Source organism: Helianthus annuus, chromosome 12 (assembly GCF_002127325.2).
Source record: "Helianthus annuus cultivar XRQ/B chromosome 12, HanXRQr2.0-SUNRISE, whole genome shotgun sequence".
In the NCBI taxonomy this organism is placed as follows: domain Eukaryota; kingdom Viridiplantae; phylum Streptophyta; class Magnoliopsida; order Asterales; family Asteraceae; genus Helianthus; species Helianthus annuus.
The window spans coordinates 5,065,580-5,083,370 of record NC_035444.2 but is presented as its reverse complement, the minus strand read 5'-3'; the positions used below and the strand labels follow the sequence as shown (position 1 = coordinate 5,083,370).

The following is a 17,791-nucleotide window of genomic DNA, read 5'->3' as shown; positions in this document are numbered from 1 at the left end:
AATTTCCGATTTTTCGTCCGATTTTTTTTTAAATTATATAGGATCGCCCCTTCAATTATTTTGCCGAAATATGTATACAATACATAAATCAAAGTAAAGTTTGTTAGCACTTTAAATCTTAAAGGTCGTCGGGCTGAGTATTAATTCTTCGTCTAGGTTTTATTTATCTCGTACCATTATATATATTGGTCTTTTGTTTGTTAAATAATATTTAGTTTTTTATACATAAGAACGGGTCATTTGAATGAATGATTTTTTTTAGTTTTATTTGGAGCTATTATTATTTGACCCGACCCGAATCGAATAGCCGGTCCGATCCAAAACATAACAATAGGAAAAAAAGTTTTGGGTCCCATGACTTTACGCCCCCTCGAAACTTTTGGTCAAGCTCCGCCACTGCCCACGTGATTCATTTTCCTGTATGATAAAGTCACAACATTTCAGCTTAAACTTATAGCACCTCATACTTCAAAGCATAGTCTTTAAATCAAGCAATAAGAATCAAAGATGTACTTCAAGAAAAATGAAATAGTAATAAAAAAAAGTGAGATATTTCACAATGCACATCAATCTTGAACTAAAGGCGGATTTGCAGTGATCCAGAACAAAAGATTTGGAAAGAATCTTGCTTTTTTAGAATTCACACCAACAAGTCTTTTCGATCGGCCTTTTACGCCTGCTTATATAACGCATTGTATCGTTAGAAGTAGAAAATACTAGAGATACAAAAATGGAGAGTTTGAAGAGTGACCCGAATCATATTAAGCCGAAAGACACCTACAAAATGGCTTATATAATTCATTTCTTACTTGGTGCAGGAAACTTGCTTCCATGGAATGCTTTCATAACCGCTATTGACTACTTCGGCCATCTTTATCCGGATAAACATGTGGAGAAAGTGTTTTCGGTTGCTTATATGAGTTCTTCGCTTTTAAGTTTGATTGTTATGATAAGTTGGAGTAATTTCGGCAGATTAGTCAGCTTCAAAGTGAGGATGAACGTTGGATTTACGATGTTTGTTTTGTCGCTCATGGTAACTCCGACTATTGACTGGGCTTGTTGGCATAAAAAGACAACCTCGGCGTTTTATGCAGTGGTTGCATCGGTTGTGGTCTGTGGTTTAGCGGATGGCTTGATTGGCGGGAGCCTTGTGGGGTCCGCTGGAAAATTGCCAAAAGAGTACATGCAGGCCGTTTTTGCAGGGACTGCTTCATCAGGTATGGGCGGGTCGAGTAACTGGTCAAAACACTTCTTGTCGTTTTTTTAAAAAATAATTTGCGTATTTAAAAAAAGATTTTAAATATGATGGTGGTAAAATAATAATCTACTTTACCAATTGGAAATTATATTAAAAAAAAGTACATAATTGAGTAATTGACCCATTTTTTATTCATAAATAAAAATGAAATTATGAAAAATAATTAGTAAGGCTATACGGGTTGTTCTAAGCGTTAAAAAAGGTTTTACGTGACTTTTGACCCATTTGACTCGTTCAACACGTTTGACCCGTTACCATTTCAGCTTAAGTTTGAAACTTTACCTGTTTGACCCGTTGCAGATTAAATAACAACATACAACCCAAACGTCAAATCGACCCATTTTATGCAAATGGGTCAAAAATTGCCATCTCTAGCATTAACACTTCAATGCATTTCTCGTTCGATATTAATTACAATTATCATTTTTTTAGGAATTTTGGTCTCTTTATTGCGAATTATTACAAAAGCCTCACTCCCACAAGATCCACAAGGGCTCAAGAAAAGCGCACACTTATATTTCCTCGTTAGCACGCTCATCTTACTCGTCTGCATGGTTTGTTGTACCTTTCTATACAAGTTACCGGTCATGGAACAACACTATAAACTACTCCAACATAACGGTCCGATATCAACGAATAAATTCTGGAACGTCGCAAGAATGATCCAATGGCCCGCTCTAGGAATCTTCATCATATACACCGTAACTCTATCAATTTTTCCGGGATTTTTAGCAGAAAACATTGAGTCAAAACTCCTCAAAGACTGGTACGCGATAGTGTTAATCGCCATATACAATACCGCGGATTTCGCTGGGAAATGTTTTACGGCGATTTATGTTTTAAAGAGTATGTCGAAAGCGACATGGGGTTGTTTGGGGAGACTGTTGTTGTATCCACTCTTCACAGCCTGCTTACATGGGCCTAAGTGGCTGAAAAGTGAGGTTTTTGTGGTGTTTTTAACGGTTATTTTGGGGTTTACTAATGGGTATTTGACGAGTGTCGTTATGATACTGGCGCCTAAATCGGTCCCACCTTCGGAGGCCGAAATGGCTGCTGTGGTGATGGCTTTGTTTTTAGGACTCGGGTTAGTTTCGGGCTCGGTTCTTGGCTGGTTTTGGATCATTTGATGATGTGAAACTAGTATTTACTGAATCTGTTTAATTTTTCCTTTGTTATATTGTTTTGTTGTTAATATTATATAAGAACTAGTTTTTTTATGGCTGTGCGTTGATGCGGCGTTTTACGCGGCGTGAAGTATAGACTACAATCAACCCGACTCGTTTCCGAACTAAATTTATGCTGAAACTTTGGGGAATCTGATTTCATACCATTGAATGAAAATATATTTCGCCAATTCACATAGTCGTAATATAACACATAAATGACTGATCTGACTACTTGACAAAATCATTCAAGTATTTAACCCATATGACATGTTCACCATAGGTCATACAGCCCGTATGACCATTTCCGCCCTATCGTAAAATGAAAAGTTTGTTTTTTTATATATAATAAGTTATATTCAGAAACGTTATAACTATATTTTAATACATAACTAGTGAGTTATACCGCGCTTTGTTGAGGACACAGACATTCTAATAAAATTTATATGACAATGTAGACATAATGACAAAAATATCATTGATAAAAAAGAAACCTATGACTAAAATACCAAAAAAACAAACTACAACACATGTTACAATTCCGTAACTTCAAGATTATTTTCTGTGCGTTTTTAATTTTATTCATTCGTATTTAATTTCTTAATTTTTAAATAGTTAATTAAAGGTATAGTAATAAAATAAAACATAACACATTAAATAGGGTTAGGATCGAATAAAAAGGATAAAATAAATAAGAAGAGTAAGAAGGATTCTAGTCCATTGATCTTAGATTTGAAGGGTTGAGATTAGTTGTAGGGAAAAGAAGATAATAGAAGGGCATAAAGAGAATCCTATATTTATGGATTTTCTCTCTCCACATGCAAGGCATGTGCCAATTCCCCTATCGATTTAAAACATCCATAACTTTTTCATACGACATTAAAAAAAAAATTCACCATAATAACAAGCGTTTTTTTATCTTTAATATGAACACCATATTATCATATAAAAATAAAATAAAAATTTTCATTTTTACAGGGTTTTTTTGCATTGTGTTAAAGGTTCAGGTCACTGTGTCTTTTAACTGGGTTTTGGTCAGTAGAGTTTCTATACATTGTGTTATTATCAAAACCTATAACGCAATGTTAATTTGGGTTCTATCCATTGCGTTTTTATAAGAACCTATAACATCATATATGACACAATGAAGATTGAGTTATATATGGGTTTTCTAGAAATTGTGTTATTAGTTCAGGTTATTGTGTTTAATATTTAATTCATTGTGTTTTAATATGTTGTCCATTGTGTTTTAATAATTTGTTCAATTTTTTTTATTATCTTTGTTCATTGTGTTTTAGTTTGTTGTATATTGTGTTTTTAGTTTGTTTTTCATTGTGTCTTCATCTGCTCTCCATTGTGTCTTTTATCTGTTGTCATTAATTGTGTCTTTTATCTATTGTCATCAATTGTGTTTTTATTTAGTCTGATACTTATTGTGTTATATGTTATCGCCATTGTGTTATACATTATGGTCATTGTGTTTTAGTATGTTGTCCATTGTGTCGTTATCTGTTGTCATTGATTGTGTTTTTGATCTACTTTACATTGTGTTTTACATCATGTCCATTGTGTTATTATCAAAACCTATAACACAATGTTAATTTGGGTTCTATCAATTGCGTTTTTATAAGAACCTATGACACAATAAAGATGGTTTTTTATGGGTTTTCTATAAATTGTGTTATTAGTTCAGGTCATTGTATTTAATATGTTATTCATTGTGTTTTAATATGTTGTGCATTGTGTTTTAATAATTTGTTCAATTTTTTTTTATTATCTTTGTTCATTGTGTTTTAGTTTGTTGTGTATTATGTTTTTAGTTTGTTTTCCATTGTGTCTTCATCTGCTCTCCATTGTGTCTTTTATCTGTTGTCATTAATTGTGTCTTTTATCAGTTGTCATCAATTGTGTTTTATTTAGTCTGATACTTATTGTGTTAATATGTTATCGCCATTGTGTTATACGTTATGGTCATTATGTTTTAGTATGTTGTCCATTGTGTCTTTATCTGTTGTCATTGATTGTGTTTTTGATCTACTTTACATTGTGCTTTACATCATGTTCATTGTGTAATATGCAACTGGGTTTTTGATTTTTTTTTTTTTTTTTGAAAAATATAACAATATGGTACTCATATTAAAGATCAAAAAACGCTCGATTTTATGGTATAACTTTTTTAAAACCAAATGATGTATAAAAAGTTACGGACATTTAAAAATTGGGGGGGGGGGGGATAGCATGTGACTTGCATATGCATATTCTCTTTTCTCTTATAGACAAAATTACTCTTTTCCATTTAATTTCTCATAGGACACTTGTCACTCTCTTGTGGCTTCTTACCCTTCTTATTTTTAAATCCTTTGTATTATAACTCAACCCACAATTTATGTATAAGATGTAAAACTCTAGAAATTATCAACATGACCTTGTGGTACTTTTTTGTTTGTTTATATGTAACATAAACATTAAGCTGGATTATAAATTCTATATCATGGTAATATTAATACAATCTTTTTAATGTAGTATTCCAAGATACTGCTAAATATTACATTTTGGGTTACTTTCAACCATTATGTTCTTATCTAATTATTTTGAAGACCAATATCAAGTATAACCCAACTCATAGGAAATTTTATTACTGCCAATATAAACTCATCTCAATACAATACACCAGTCTCTCAAAATTACATTATACTAGATCGAACAAAGTGTTCAGTAAAATTTATTTTTATTTTTTTATGTGTGGTTGGAAAAAGAATTGAAATTAAAATCCTCAAATTTCATGTGAAATAATTCAAAGTCTATCCAATATGTGAAGAATCAACCAAAGTAGTTGTAATCTTTTACCACTCATTGTCCTAACTCCCACACCCCCTCCCCTTCGATGCCAACATGCACCGACCCAACTTGACCCGGCTGACGTGCACCGTCTCATATTTACCAAACCTACACAAATACCAAACATTTTTCACGATACATAAACACCTCACAAAGACACCGCGTCAGAAAATCTTAAAAATGAAACATACCTGGTAACCATACTAGTAATTGATTACACATTTAGGTGAGTTTGGGTCGCTAAATTCAAAAGAATTGAAAGATCTCTTAAAGTGTTATTGAAAGATCTCTTAATGTGTTTGGTTTACGAATTTGAATTATATTTTTAATATATTTGGTTGGGAAATGAATTCAAGTGGGAATGGAAACTAAAAAAAACAAAACAAATTTTGTCATGTGAAACAACTCTAATTTTTCAATTTGGAAATAAACAATTAAATTCAACCAAAGTAATTGTAACTTTTGACCATCCACTTGTCGTAACCCACACCCCTTCCCCCTGGATGCCAACATGCACCGACGCGACTTGACTTGACCCAACCGACCTGCAACGTCTCGACTCGACCCACACCAAAGTAATTGTAATCTCTGACCATCCGTTGTCGGGTCTAGGTCTTCGGACCAGGTTGGGTTGGCGGTTCAGGTTTAGGGCGGCGGTCGGGTCTAGTCGGGAGCGACAGTCCGGTTCGGGCAACAGATCGGGGCGACTTTCATGGGCAGGGAAATTGGGTGGGGCCGATGGTGTGATAGTGGCTTAGGTGGAGGCTGGGTGGTCGGTGAGTCGTTTATTTTTTCTCTTTTTATGATTGTTTTGTCAAACGGGTACGTTATAAATTCAACTTCCTTTCATATATTCTAGTTCCTTCAATATTGAATTCCTTTTAGAATGTTTGAGTTCCAAATCGTTGAATTCCTTTTAGAATGTTTGAGTTCCAAATCATATTTCTTCATATTCCAGTTTTCTTTTTACAAGCTCCACTTCCATCAAAAAATATTTCAACTAAACGCACCCCCAGTCACTATTGCAAGCCCATAGTCGAAATTCTTTATGATCTTAATAATTAATTTTACGCCCATTCATAGACCAAATTGATATCAATTTGGTTTCTTGATTGATTCTGACCACTATACTTTTCAAACTATGTTACTTCTGACAATTGTTTTATTTTATGGTTAAAAACATATCTAAAATACTCCATAGAATTCTTTGACAATTCTTTTGTGCGTCAAACTCAACCCAAAACAAAAACCATATTATGTTTTGTTTATTACGTGAGGCTACGTGGGCCAAGAAAAAACCCACCAAAAATTACCACATTATAATTTGTTTCTTTTCTTTATGTTGACGTCAGAAACACAAGCAAACATATATCCATGTGTAGGTCCCTGTTTCGCGGAGGATTACGAACCTAAACCTTGTTATACAAACCTACTAGCGAGTGCGGAATCCAAGCTAGCAAGCAAACCGAGTTAGTAGAAGGTAGAGAAACAAACACACAAAGATTCACCGATTAACACAAGTCGTATTAATGCAATGAGGGTTTCGGTTACAAGCTCAATGTTTACAGAAGTGTTCTATAAACTCTCTAAGTGTGTGAGTGAGTTCTGGGCAGAATGCTCTCTAAGCTTCTATCTCTCGGGTGTGTGAAAATGGCAGAACTCCAGAACTCTCAACACATGCATGGGTATATATACCCAGCTCAGCAGGTCTGCTCGAAGGATTCGACAGATGGTCCGAAGGATCATCTGTCGACCACATGTTACACGAAAGATCAGCATGGACCTCGAAGGATCATCCTTCGAGGTCTAATGGTCGAACCATGGTCGAACCATATCTTTCGATCACCTCGAAGGATCAGGTGTATCCTTCGAGGCTATCCTTCGATCAGAACATCTTTCAAATGTTGTCCAAGTCACACCGGAGGATGGTTGACTTGGTCAACTTACAATACAAATCAGGACATCGTTTATATCAGACCGAATACAGACAAAGTACAGACACAAGTGCACCAACAAACTCCCCCTTGGCTGTAGCTTTGTCTTTGATCTCTAATCTTTGTCTTGTTCTTCTAAAAGTGTAGACTCGTCTTGAACTTCGACGGTCTTTGGTCTTCAAGTCTTCAAGACTCTGATGTCCTATCATGTCTTCAATGTCGGAGGATCTTCAAAGTCTTCACGTCTTGAAAGTAGAGAGTGTATCAACAAACTACCCGTATCATGTAGGAAGTGTGTTGACAAACTCCCCCTTAACATAAGCTCCCCCTTGAGTTATGCTCGTGAAAAGACTTTATCTTTATGAAGTGAGATCCTTGTGGTGTTGATGATGGCCAGCGGCAACTCGATCATCTTCATCTTTTGAGCGCCTTCTCGTCGTGTCTTCATTCCAAGGCTTGTCATCGACCATGTTCTCCTAGCCTTTAGAATCTGCACATGCAAGAAATCTAAACGCGTAATGAGAACAACTGCTTGGAATAGTATAAACAAATGACACACGAGTGACCATGTCAAAATCAAACACCGTCCGACAGTTTGAAAGTTTAATAAATTTATCAATTTTAAATTCTAACTTTCAAAATCTGCAAATTTTGACCGTTTATGAAGATTTAGTCAGTTCGGTTTTCAGTCAGGTTTCAGGTAACGAAGACTTGAGCTCCAACATCGTACGAACGAAAATAAAGCAGAAATAAAATCTTTTTGGCTTTTATAAAGTTTATATTAAAACACGGATTTTAGGCGTGTTTTTGAAATTAAAAGATAACAATTTAAAATCCTTTGAGTGTTATCAAACGACATCACCGCTAATGTCGTGCTGATATGCACCAAACGACGAAACTGTTTAAAAGAAAAACAATAAAAGTTAAGCAGTAAATAAATAAATATATACAAACATTCTTTTTGCGAGTTTCGAGGGTAAGAGAATCATATCAGTGTACGGTCATGCCAAAACACTCTTGTTGTTCAGTTAGTTAATATTAAGATAAGCATCCTATAACAATTATCGGTATTGTTGTCCACTTAAGCTCAACTTATCAGATGTAATCATGGCGAGGGGATACGTTAAGGTATGATTTATACTTACCGACCGGTGTTCATCCACATCACGACACATTCCCGTATCAAGGTATGCACGAGTGTTCATCTTACCGGTGAGTATACCGATTATCATCTGTTTGACCGTATAAATTGTGAGATACTCACTTATTTTGATTTGAAAACAAGTCCTTTGTGATATAATCACTTATTGATGAGGAACTTGATTTTCGTATGCATGAGGGCACAGGTGCAAGTCCGTGAACAGGTCAGTACTTCCGTACAGCAGAGAGACGAACTTGACACCCGGATAAATGTGATATTTTATCACTTATTTGAATGGACATGTGATTGTTTATCACTTATTGAGGTCGAATGCAGTATGTAATATGTACACGTATGTATAGTATCATGGAAGATCTAGACTTGCGTCCCCGTTATTTTTCGGTAAAAGATACAACCATGATACCCAGATGATAAGCAGCATAAAGACCGAATATCTCAGAACCTCGGCAATCTATCAAACGAAATTTCGGTACTAAGACCATATGCCAATGAATGGTTCCCACCTGGTCTTCAGTCGATTAAGATTTATATCACCCTGCACACTTTAAAATGATTGTGAGCCTACCGATACATCTTATATAGAGCTGCTTATCGTTTTTCATTTAAGGTTTAAAGAGGTTTGGATAGACTACTGATGTACTATCATTTTCTCTTTTGCTCGCCAGGAAACTCATTTTTGATTTTCTATTGTTTTTGTGTTTTTGAAATTTTTCGATGTTTTTGGATTTTCAGATTTTTGGATTTACTCCCCCTAAAATCAACAAACTAAGATAAATTTAAAAACACAAAGGTATTTACAAAAATGATTTTCCGATGTTGGTTTTACTCTTGCTTGACCTTAATGCCGTTTACCAATAATAAAAAGTCAAATCTTGATTTGTCAAAAGCTTTGGTAAATAAGTCGGCACGTTGGTCATCGGTGTGGACCTTAACAACATCGATTAGCCTTTTCTCAAAGCAATCACGTATGAAGTGATATTTGATTTCGATGTGTTTGGTCTTTGAATGCTGCACAGGATTTCTAGTGATATCTAAAGCAGCAGAATTATCAACGTAAATAGGAGTAGTTAGGAATTCAAAACCGTAGTCCCGCATTTGTTGTTGAATCCAAAGTACTTGGGAGCAACAACTTGAGGCAGCAATGTATTCAGCTTCGCATGTTGATGTAGCTACACACGTCTGCTTCTTGCACTGCCATGTGACTAGGCGATTTCCTAAAAACTGACATCCAGCCGTTGTGGATTTACCGTCGATTTTGCATCCGCCAAAATCAGAATCACTGAAAGCTACCAATTCAAAGTTATTATCCCTAGGGTACCACAGACCGGTGTCGGGGTACGTCTTCAAATAACGAAAAATCCTTTTGACAGCAGCAAGATGTGAGGCCTTCGGGTTAACTTGATATCTGGCAAGCAGGCACGTCGGGTACATTATGTCTGGCCTTGATGCTGTGAGGTACATGAGAGATCCGATCATGGCGCGATAGATAGAAGGGCTAACAGCTTCTCCCTTCAAGTCTGGAGTAATTCCGTGATTAGTTGGCAATGGGGTACCAATGGGCGTTGCATCAGACATCTGGAACCGGCTCAAGATGTCACCAACATATTTAGTCTGATGGATGAATATCCCAGACTCCGTTTGTTGTACTTGTAGGCCCAAGAAGAAGGTCATTTCCCCCATAGCACTCATCTCGAATTTATCCTGCATAATGCGCTCGAATTCCCTACACAAGACATCATTAGTAGAACCAAAAATAATGTCATCAACGTATACCTGTACCAGAAGAAGATCTCCATCTTGTTCTTTGATGAAAAGAGTACAGTCGATAAGACCTCTGCGAAAACCGTTCTCCAGCAGATAGTGTGATAAGGTTGCATACCAAGCTCGAGGTGCTTGATGAAGACCATAAAGAGCTTTGTTTAGCAACCAAACCCGATCGGGATGGATAGGATCTTCAAAACCTGGAGGCTGTTCGACGTATACCTCTTCTTCAACCACACCGTGTAAAAATGCACTTTTCACGTCCATCTGATAAACCTTGAATCCTTTGAAGGACGCATAGGCAAGAAAGATTCGAATTGCTTCGAGACGTGCCACTGGTGCATAGACTTCGTTGTAGTCGATCCCTTCAATCTGACGAAAACCTTGAACGACTAAACGAGCTTTGTTTCGGATAACAACTCCGCGGTCATCCTTTTTGCATTTGAAAACCCAACGGGTACCAATCTTCTTGTATCCAGCAGGTTTCTCTACTAGTTTCCAGACACCCAGCTTCTGGAATTGTTGCAGTTCTTCCTGCATTGCTTCAACCCAAGCATTATCTTTCAAGGCTTCTTTCCACGTTCTTGGTTCTTCTTGTGAGACATAACACGCGAAGGACCAGTCGTTTTGTTGCCCGGATTCTCGAATAGCTGCATACAAGCCTGCATTGTTGTTGTTTCGCAACATGTTTCTTGTTTGTACGCCACTTTGCACATTTCCAATGATGTTTTGTTGAGGATGGGTATTATGAATCCTTGTTTCTGGATTGTCTGGAACTGGAACATTTATACCCAGGTTGTTAAGATTAAGATCAACAACCAATTCAAGACCCGGAATTGACGAAGAGGATGATGCAGTAGTCTCAGCTGTTCTATGTGTTTCCACTGGAGGAGTACCCTCTGAAGTACCATGAACTGCTGTTGTAGGAGCTTCTTGATCTGCATCTAGAAATTCATCATCCTCTGAAGATTCGTTCAATTCGTTAGCATCATGAAAATCCTCATTGTTGAGAGTATTGTTGTTCACCGAAGAGGATGGTTCTTGATTCACAAGAATTGGACGAACCACCGGTGAAACTGTTGCATTGTCACTCTCGAAAAACATCCTAGCCGCAGCATTTTCTTCAACGGCTTCAACATTGATCGAATTGAAGAAGTCATCGTACTCAAACATCCAAGGTTGACCCGGATTTTTGACTGGCAAGGTGTGCCTTTGTACTCTGACCTCAGACCATTCCTCGACCCTTTTAGTCTCTAGATTCCAGACTCGTAAGTTAGGGGTGGCATACCCAAGAAAGTATCCATCAATTGCTCTTGCCCCAAACTTTCCATTAGGATCGATGATTGTGCATGGAGCTCCAAACGGTTCGAGATAGGACAAATCTGGTTTCCTTTTTTGAAGAAGCTCAAAGCAGGTCTTGTTGTGTCTTTTGACTGTAAGGACTCTGTTCAATGTGTAACATGCAGAGGCCACAGCTTCAGTCCAGAATGGAATAGGCAACTGTGACTCTACCAACATTGTCCTAGCAGTCTCGATCAATGTGCGGTTCTTACGTTCAGCGACACCATTCTGTTGAGGAGTATAAGCTGCACTAAACTCATGAAGAATACCTTTTGAAGTGCAGAACTCCATCATGGAATGATTCTTAAATTCAGTACCATTGTCGCTACGTATCCGCCTAACCTTCAACTTATACAAATTCTCAATCTGAATGATTAAGTTTTTGATAATACCAAAGGTTTCACTCTTGTGTGCCATGAACGCAACCCAAGAAAATCTTGAATAATCATCAGTAACCACGAGGCAGTATTGATCACCTCGAATACTCTTGTGCTTGACAGGACCGAACAAATCCATGTGCAAACGTTCAAGAGGAACTGCCACTGTGTTGATCTTCTTTGTAGGGTGCTTCTTCTTTGTTTGCTTTCCTTTCTGGCACGAAACACAGATGTCTTGAAGATGGAAATTTTTGAGGGGAACACCATTCACCAATTCATTTGAAACCAAATGATTCATTTTGCGTAAGTGAATGTGACCCATTCGTCTGTGCCAAGAGATAGTGTCTTTTTCTGTGGCTTTGGAAACGAAACAAGTTGCTTGTGCAGACGTAGTAATAGCCTGGCTCATGTCAAGGACGTACAAATCATTTATCCTTGGAGCCGACAAGAGAATCCATTCTTTTGGAATTTTGAAGCCGGGTTTCAGCACATAACATCCATTAGCATCAAAGTGTACTGAAAATTTCTTGTCACAAATTTGAGAAACACTAAGAAGATTGTGATCAAGTTGTTGCACAAAATTGATCTTGTCAAAGCTGACAATCCCGTTAGATATCATTCCTTCACCCGTTATATATCCACCTTTATCTCCAGCAAAAGCAACATAACCTCCTCTAATAGATTTAACGTCGTAGAGAAGCTTCATGTCGCCTGTCATGTGCCTGGATGCCCCACTATCAACAATCCAATGACTACTGATAGTTCCTCCTGAAGCACCCTGCACATGAACTCAAATGAATTAGTTGGAGATGGGGACCCAAGCCATTGTGGTCTTGGGTCTTCCATTTTCATCAATGACAATAACTTCTTGTCTTTGATGGTTGGTGAATTGTGATGGTCCCCCTGATTCAACAACCGTTTTTGGTTTCCAAGTCTGTTTGGTTTCACCAGTGTTTTTCTTTAAAATTTTAACTTCTTGATGATTTGAAGTTTTAGAATTTTCTGGTTTTACAACAACAGATTGTTTATGAACCACATCGGTTTTAATCGCTTTTTCAATTTTCTTGACCTGTTGCCGTTTCTGTTTCTTTTCCCTTTCTTTTACAAGTCGGGGATCTTGTTTTGTGGAAACAGATGGCTTACGGTCAGTCTTACCACGGGGATCATCAACCTTTCCTTTCTGCTTATGAAGATATGGGCAGTTTCTAATAATGTGCCCAATGGTTCCACACTCAAAACATGATCTTCGTTCTACAAACCCCGAAGAATCATGTGATCGTCTAGCCGATGATGTTGAACTTTGTGAACCCGAGGTACTAGGTTTTGAACTACTTGGTTCATTTCTTTTCTCGACAAAAGCTTTCTTGACAAAATCTAAGTTAGATTGATTTTCAAACTTCTCAATTTTGTCTGTTCCCGTCGATTTCACAAAGTTAACATTCTTCTTCTTCTTTTGGTTCGGCTTCTTTTGCACTGGAGCCGGTGCTTTACCTTTGGGTTTGGTGTGATTTTGCTGTGTTGGCACTGTTGGCAATTTCTTGTTGCCAAATTGCTTTCGAACTTCAGCCTTTGGGATTGGAGGACACTGGGTGACTGTAACTTTAGGTCCTGCCTTTCCCAAAAACTTACTCGTCGAATTTTCAAAGACTTTGCAGATTAAGGATTGATTAACATTCTTAATGGGAAAATCTTTGTCTGAGTAAATTTTATCATCACCAACTAGAGTGTACAGCAAATTCACACTCTCCGACTCCTTCTCAGACGAGGACTCAGTTGCAACAGTCTTAGCGGGTTTGACGGGGGGATCACATAGAATGTGATTCTCAAGAGGTATGTCCTCGTTTTTGGCTACCGCATCAGACTTTGCTGGGACAGTATCGTCAGATTCATCATCAGACGAATCAGCATCCTCAATCACAACTGGAGGATCTTGATTCTGTTGAGCACTCACAAATGTATCTGCTGACACATCTGAATCTAAGGATACTTCCTTTTGGTATCCGAGTCCTGCAGCAAACTCCTTAACATCTAGAGGCACAGTAGGTTCAAAGAAAACCCTGTCCTCTTCATCAGGCATGGCGTCATAGTTATGTCTCACTGGTGGTGGACACTTCTTGTAGCCTATGCATGTGACATCTCTCTTTTCCTTCTGAACGTCAATGATGTGATCTAACACATAGCTAGAACTCAAATAACTGTCTAGCTTGAGTTTGATCGCATCACTTTCGGTTTTCACACAAGCCATCTCTTTTTGCATACTCTCAAGGCGAGATATATACAAATTGATATCAGTTTGTTTTCTTGAAACCATTTTAGTCAGTTCAGTTTTATCCTTCTTTAATGTTTCAATTACTGACTTAAATTCTTTTTCATGGTTTTCATAAAACATGTTGGCTTCTGTGCATTTAGAGAGATCCACAGTCAATTTCTGATTGTGGATGTATGTCACATCATATTTCTCTTGCAAAGCGTCATGCTTACTTTGCAAGTTAGTCAAATTCTCATTCACAGTAGTATGTTTGTCTTGCAAGTCAAACAAACTAGCTTGTAAAGCATCATGTTTGCCTTGCAACTCAGACATACCTTTCTCCATTTCAGCACATCTAGCATGCAACCTAGCACATTCATCACAATTAACAGCAGTGGGTTCATCGACACATACCTGACTTGATGAACCGTCGACATTAGCCATAAAGGCTGAATGGAGAGAAGACGAAGTATAAGCAGCTTGATCCACCAAAATAGATCTTCTTTGGGTTTTTGCTGCAGCTTCCTCCAAGAGTTCATCAATATCTGCATCGATTGCTGCATTCGATGTCTCACCCATATAATCATCACCAGAATTGGATGATTCTTCATCAGCACTCCTGCTATAGCCAGAAGAGTCTTCATCTTCAGACGATTCATCACCACTGGCAGAAGATTCTCTACCACTGGTGTGAACTAGCTCCTTCACAATCTGAGCAAAACATGCTGTTCCATCAGGAGCATCGCCTCCCAACTGGATTGACCAGTCACAACCTTCATCCACCTGTACTGCAAGTGCTCGGTTGGTTTGGTTGTTGACAGGCACCAATGTACGATCATTGTTTCTGTTCTGCTGATTGCCTTGGTTTCTGAAGGGGTTTTGATTCCCGTGCTGGGCTGGCTTTGTGCACTCCCTTTTGAAGTGGCCCCGTTCACCACAGTTGAAGCATTTAACAGCCTGCTTATCAAACCCATACTTGGTGTCTCGCTTACTTTCCAAGCTGGTTCTGCCAGTACTTTCCATCCAATCCTTTGCTCTTCTCACAGCACTCGCAAAGGCCCACTTGATATCCATCAAGTCCATCTCTTCCTTATCAATCTGCCTGTAATCTTCTTGTGTCAGATTAATATTTCCAATCTGACCTTCTATCAACCCACAGTACGCGCTCACTACAGTGTTAAGCAGCTCCATGTGTTCCTTAGCTACTTCTACACTGATTTTAGAGAAACTTGAAGTGTCAAGCTGTACTGTATTTGGCTTTGATTGTTGACCTGCAGAAGATGATGTTCCTCCATAACAGGCATATTGTGGTTGTTGAACAGGAGGAGGAGGAGGTGGTTGTATTGGATTTCCATACAAATCTGTGGTTGGAGGCGGCTTTACAGGAACTTGCACTGGATTGCCGTACATATCCGTGCTTGTGACAAACGCCGTTTGAAGTGGAGCATGTGAACCGGCTTTTGCAGATGAAGAAGTGGAGGTGCCATAATACATCTCTGGATTCTGTGGCACTGCAACTCTCTTTGCCTTTAACGTTTCTTCCTGATCCTTGTTCTCCAGAAGCTGCACGAAATCGTTGATATTTGTAGTTCTCAACGTTCCGTTGTACTTCAAGATTTCCAGGAAGTTATTCCATTGAGGAGGCAATGCATCGGCAAACTTCTTTACCACCTCTGTTGGAGTCGTTGTGACTTCAAAGTTTGTCAGCTCAGTAAGCAGGTGATAGAAACGGCTTGTCATATCTCCCAAGGACTCCTTATCCATACATGTGAAGCCATCGAATTCTTTCTTCAGTAGATCTCGTCGTAGTTGACGTGTGGCTTCATTACCTACTCCTCTTGTCTTCAAGGCATCCCACAGCTTCTTCGTAGTCTTGAAACTGACGAACTGATGATAAATATCCTTGCTCAGTGCTTGAGTAAGAATAGCGTATGCTTTCTTTTCTAAGTCATACGTCTTCTTTTGATCATCAGGAAGATCGGCAAATGTAGCTGTCGAAGAAGCAGCAACCTCGATAGTTTGATCGAATTCCGTAATGAACCGTAACCACAACTCTGTATTTTGACCAAGAATGTATGTATGGAAACGATCAACCCATCCTGGATATTCATGAAGATGCATCAACTTTGGAGGCCTGTTCAAACTTCCGGTTTCACTTTCGCTTAGAAGAAGACTTTGAATACTCGGAGTTTGATTTGAAACAAACGCCCATTGACCAGCTGGAGTGGCATTTGTTTGTGAGGATGTAGATACCGGAGATTCGGCCCATGATGGAGATTGACTAGTATTCATGTATTTTCCACTGTCTGGAGCCGGACTTCCCCACCAACTCGGATTCATGATAGATAAGCAAAATAAATGCTAAGTAAGAATGATCCGAAAGATAACACAACCGAAAGATCCTGGTCGAAAGATCTGAAATCACAGAAACTTGTTAACAATAAACAAACCTCAATCGAAAGATATAACCTTGTTCGAAGGATCAACAGTACTCGAAAGATTACTGTTGACTCTCGAACAATGATTTCGAAAGATTCAAGAACTCGAAAGATTCCCTTTGAAAGATCCTTATCTTTCGAGCCAAATCCTTATCTTTCGAACAACAGATCTCGAAAGATTCACCAATACGAAGGATCCTAATCTTTCGGACACTAGTCTTTCGAAAAGATTCCTCTGTCGAAGGATATGTTTCAGACTTCGAAGGATGGGTCGAAGGATATAAATCTTTCGAGCCCTCCTTGATCGAAAGATATCGAAGGATGATCTTTCGATGTCGAAAGATATCTTTCGAGAGGCTCTGACACAACTGACTTTGATGTGAAAGGTTGGTGAAAAGGTGACAGGTTGGTAAGGTCAAACTTTCGGCAAAAGGGGATGTCAGATCAACTTTCCCACCAACTTTTGAAAGATTGCCCAAAAAGGATAACCTTATCCTTAATCCAGTCACCGGAAACACACCGGAATACCACCGGAAAACACAAAGTTTTCTAAAAACCAATTTTATGTTACCCAACCCAAACTTGAACACTCCCGGTTAGTTCAGACACGTTTTTACTCAAAGAAAATGCAAGAAACTTAGTAAAAACAGGTGCAAAACCAGGTGTTTCAACACACCACAACTTGTAAAAACCCGGTTTTAAACAAGGTAAAGAGCGAGGCTCTGATACCACTTGTAGGTCCCTGTTTCGCGGAGGATTACGAACCTAAACCTTGTTATACAAACCTACTAGCGAGTGCGGAATCCAAGCTAGCAAGCAAACCGAGTTAGTAGAAGGTAGAGAAACAAACACACAAAGATTCACCGATTAACACAAGTCGTATTAATGCAATGAGGGTTTCGGTTACAAGCTCAATGTTTACAGAAGTGTTCTATAAACTCTCTAAGTGTGTGAGTGAGTTCTGGGCAGAATGCTCTCTAAGCTTCTATCTCTCGGGTGTGTGAAAATGGCAGAACTCCAGAACTCTCAACACATGCATGGGTATATATACCCAGCTCAGCAGGTCTGCTCGAAGGATTCGACAGATGGTCCGAAGGATCATCTGTCGACCACATGTTACACGAAAGATCAGCATGGACCTCGAAGGATCATCCTTCGAGGTCTAATGGTCGAACCATGGTCGAACCATATCTTTCGATCACCTCGAAGGATCAGGTGTATCCTTCGAGGCTATCCTTCGATCAGAACATCTTTCAAATGTTGTCCAAGTC

General features: G+C 38.4%; 1 protein-coding gene across 1 annotated transcript; it reads left to right on the top strand.

The window, feature by feature from the left end:
* The first annotated feature begins 550 nt into the window (after nucleotides 1–550).
* LOC110893844 (equilibrative nucleotide transporter 8) lies at nucleotides 551–2,526 on the top strand. Its single transcript, XM_022140992.2, has 2 exons — nucleotides 551–1,217; nucleotides 1,691–2,526. Exons 1-2 carry the CDS (start codon nucleotides 731–733, stop codon nucleotides 2,383–2,385), a joined length of 1,182 nt encoding a protein of 393 aa, XP_021996684.1. The 5' UTR covers nucleotides 551–730; the 3' UTR covers nucleotides 2,386–2,526.
* The last annotated feature ends 15,265 nt before the right edge of the window (nucleotides 2,527–17,791 follow it).

Excerpts from the sequence above, each read along its gene's own strand:
- LOC110893844 (XM_022140992.2), top strand. The coding sequence starts at position 731 with ATGGAGAGTTTGAAGAGTGACCCGAATCATATTAAGCCGAAAGACACC. Across the intron at positions 1,218-1,690 it reads TGCAGGGACTGCTTCATCAG|GAATTTTGGTCTCTTTATTG; the intron begins GTATGGGCGGGT and ends TCATTTTTTTAG.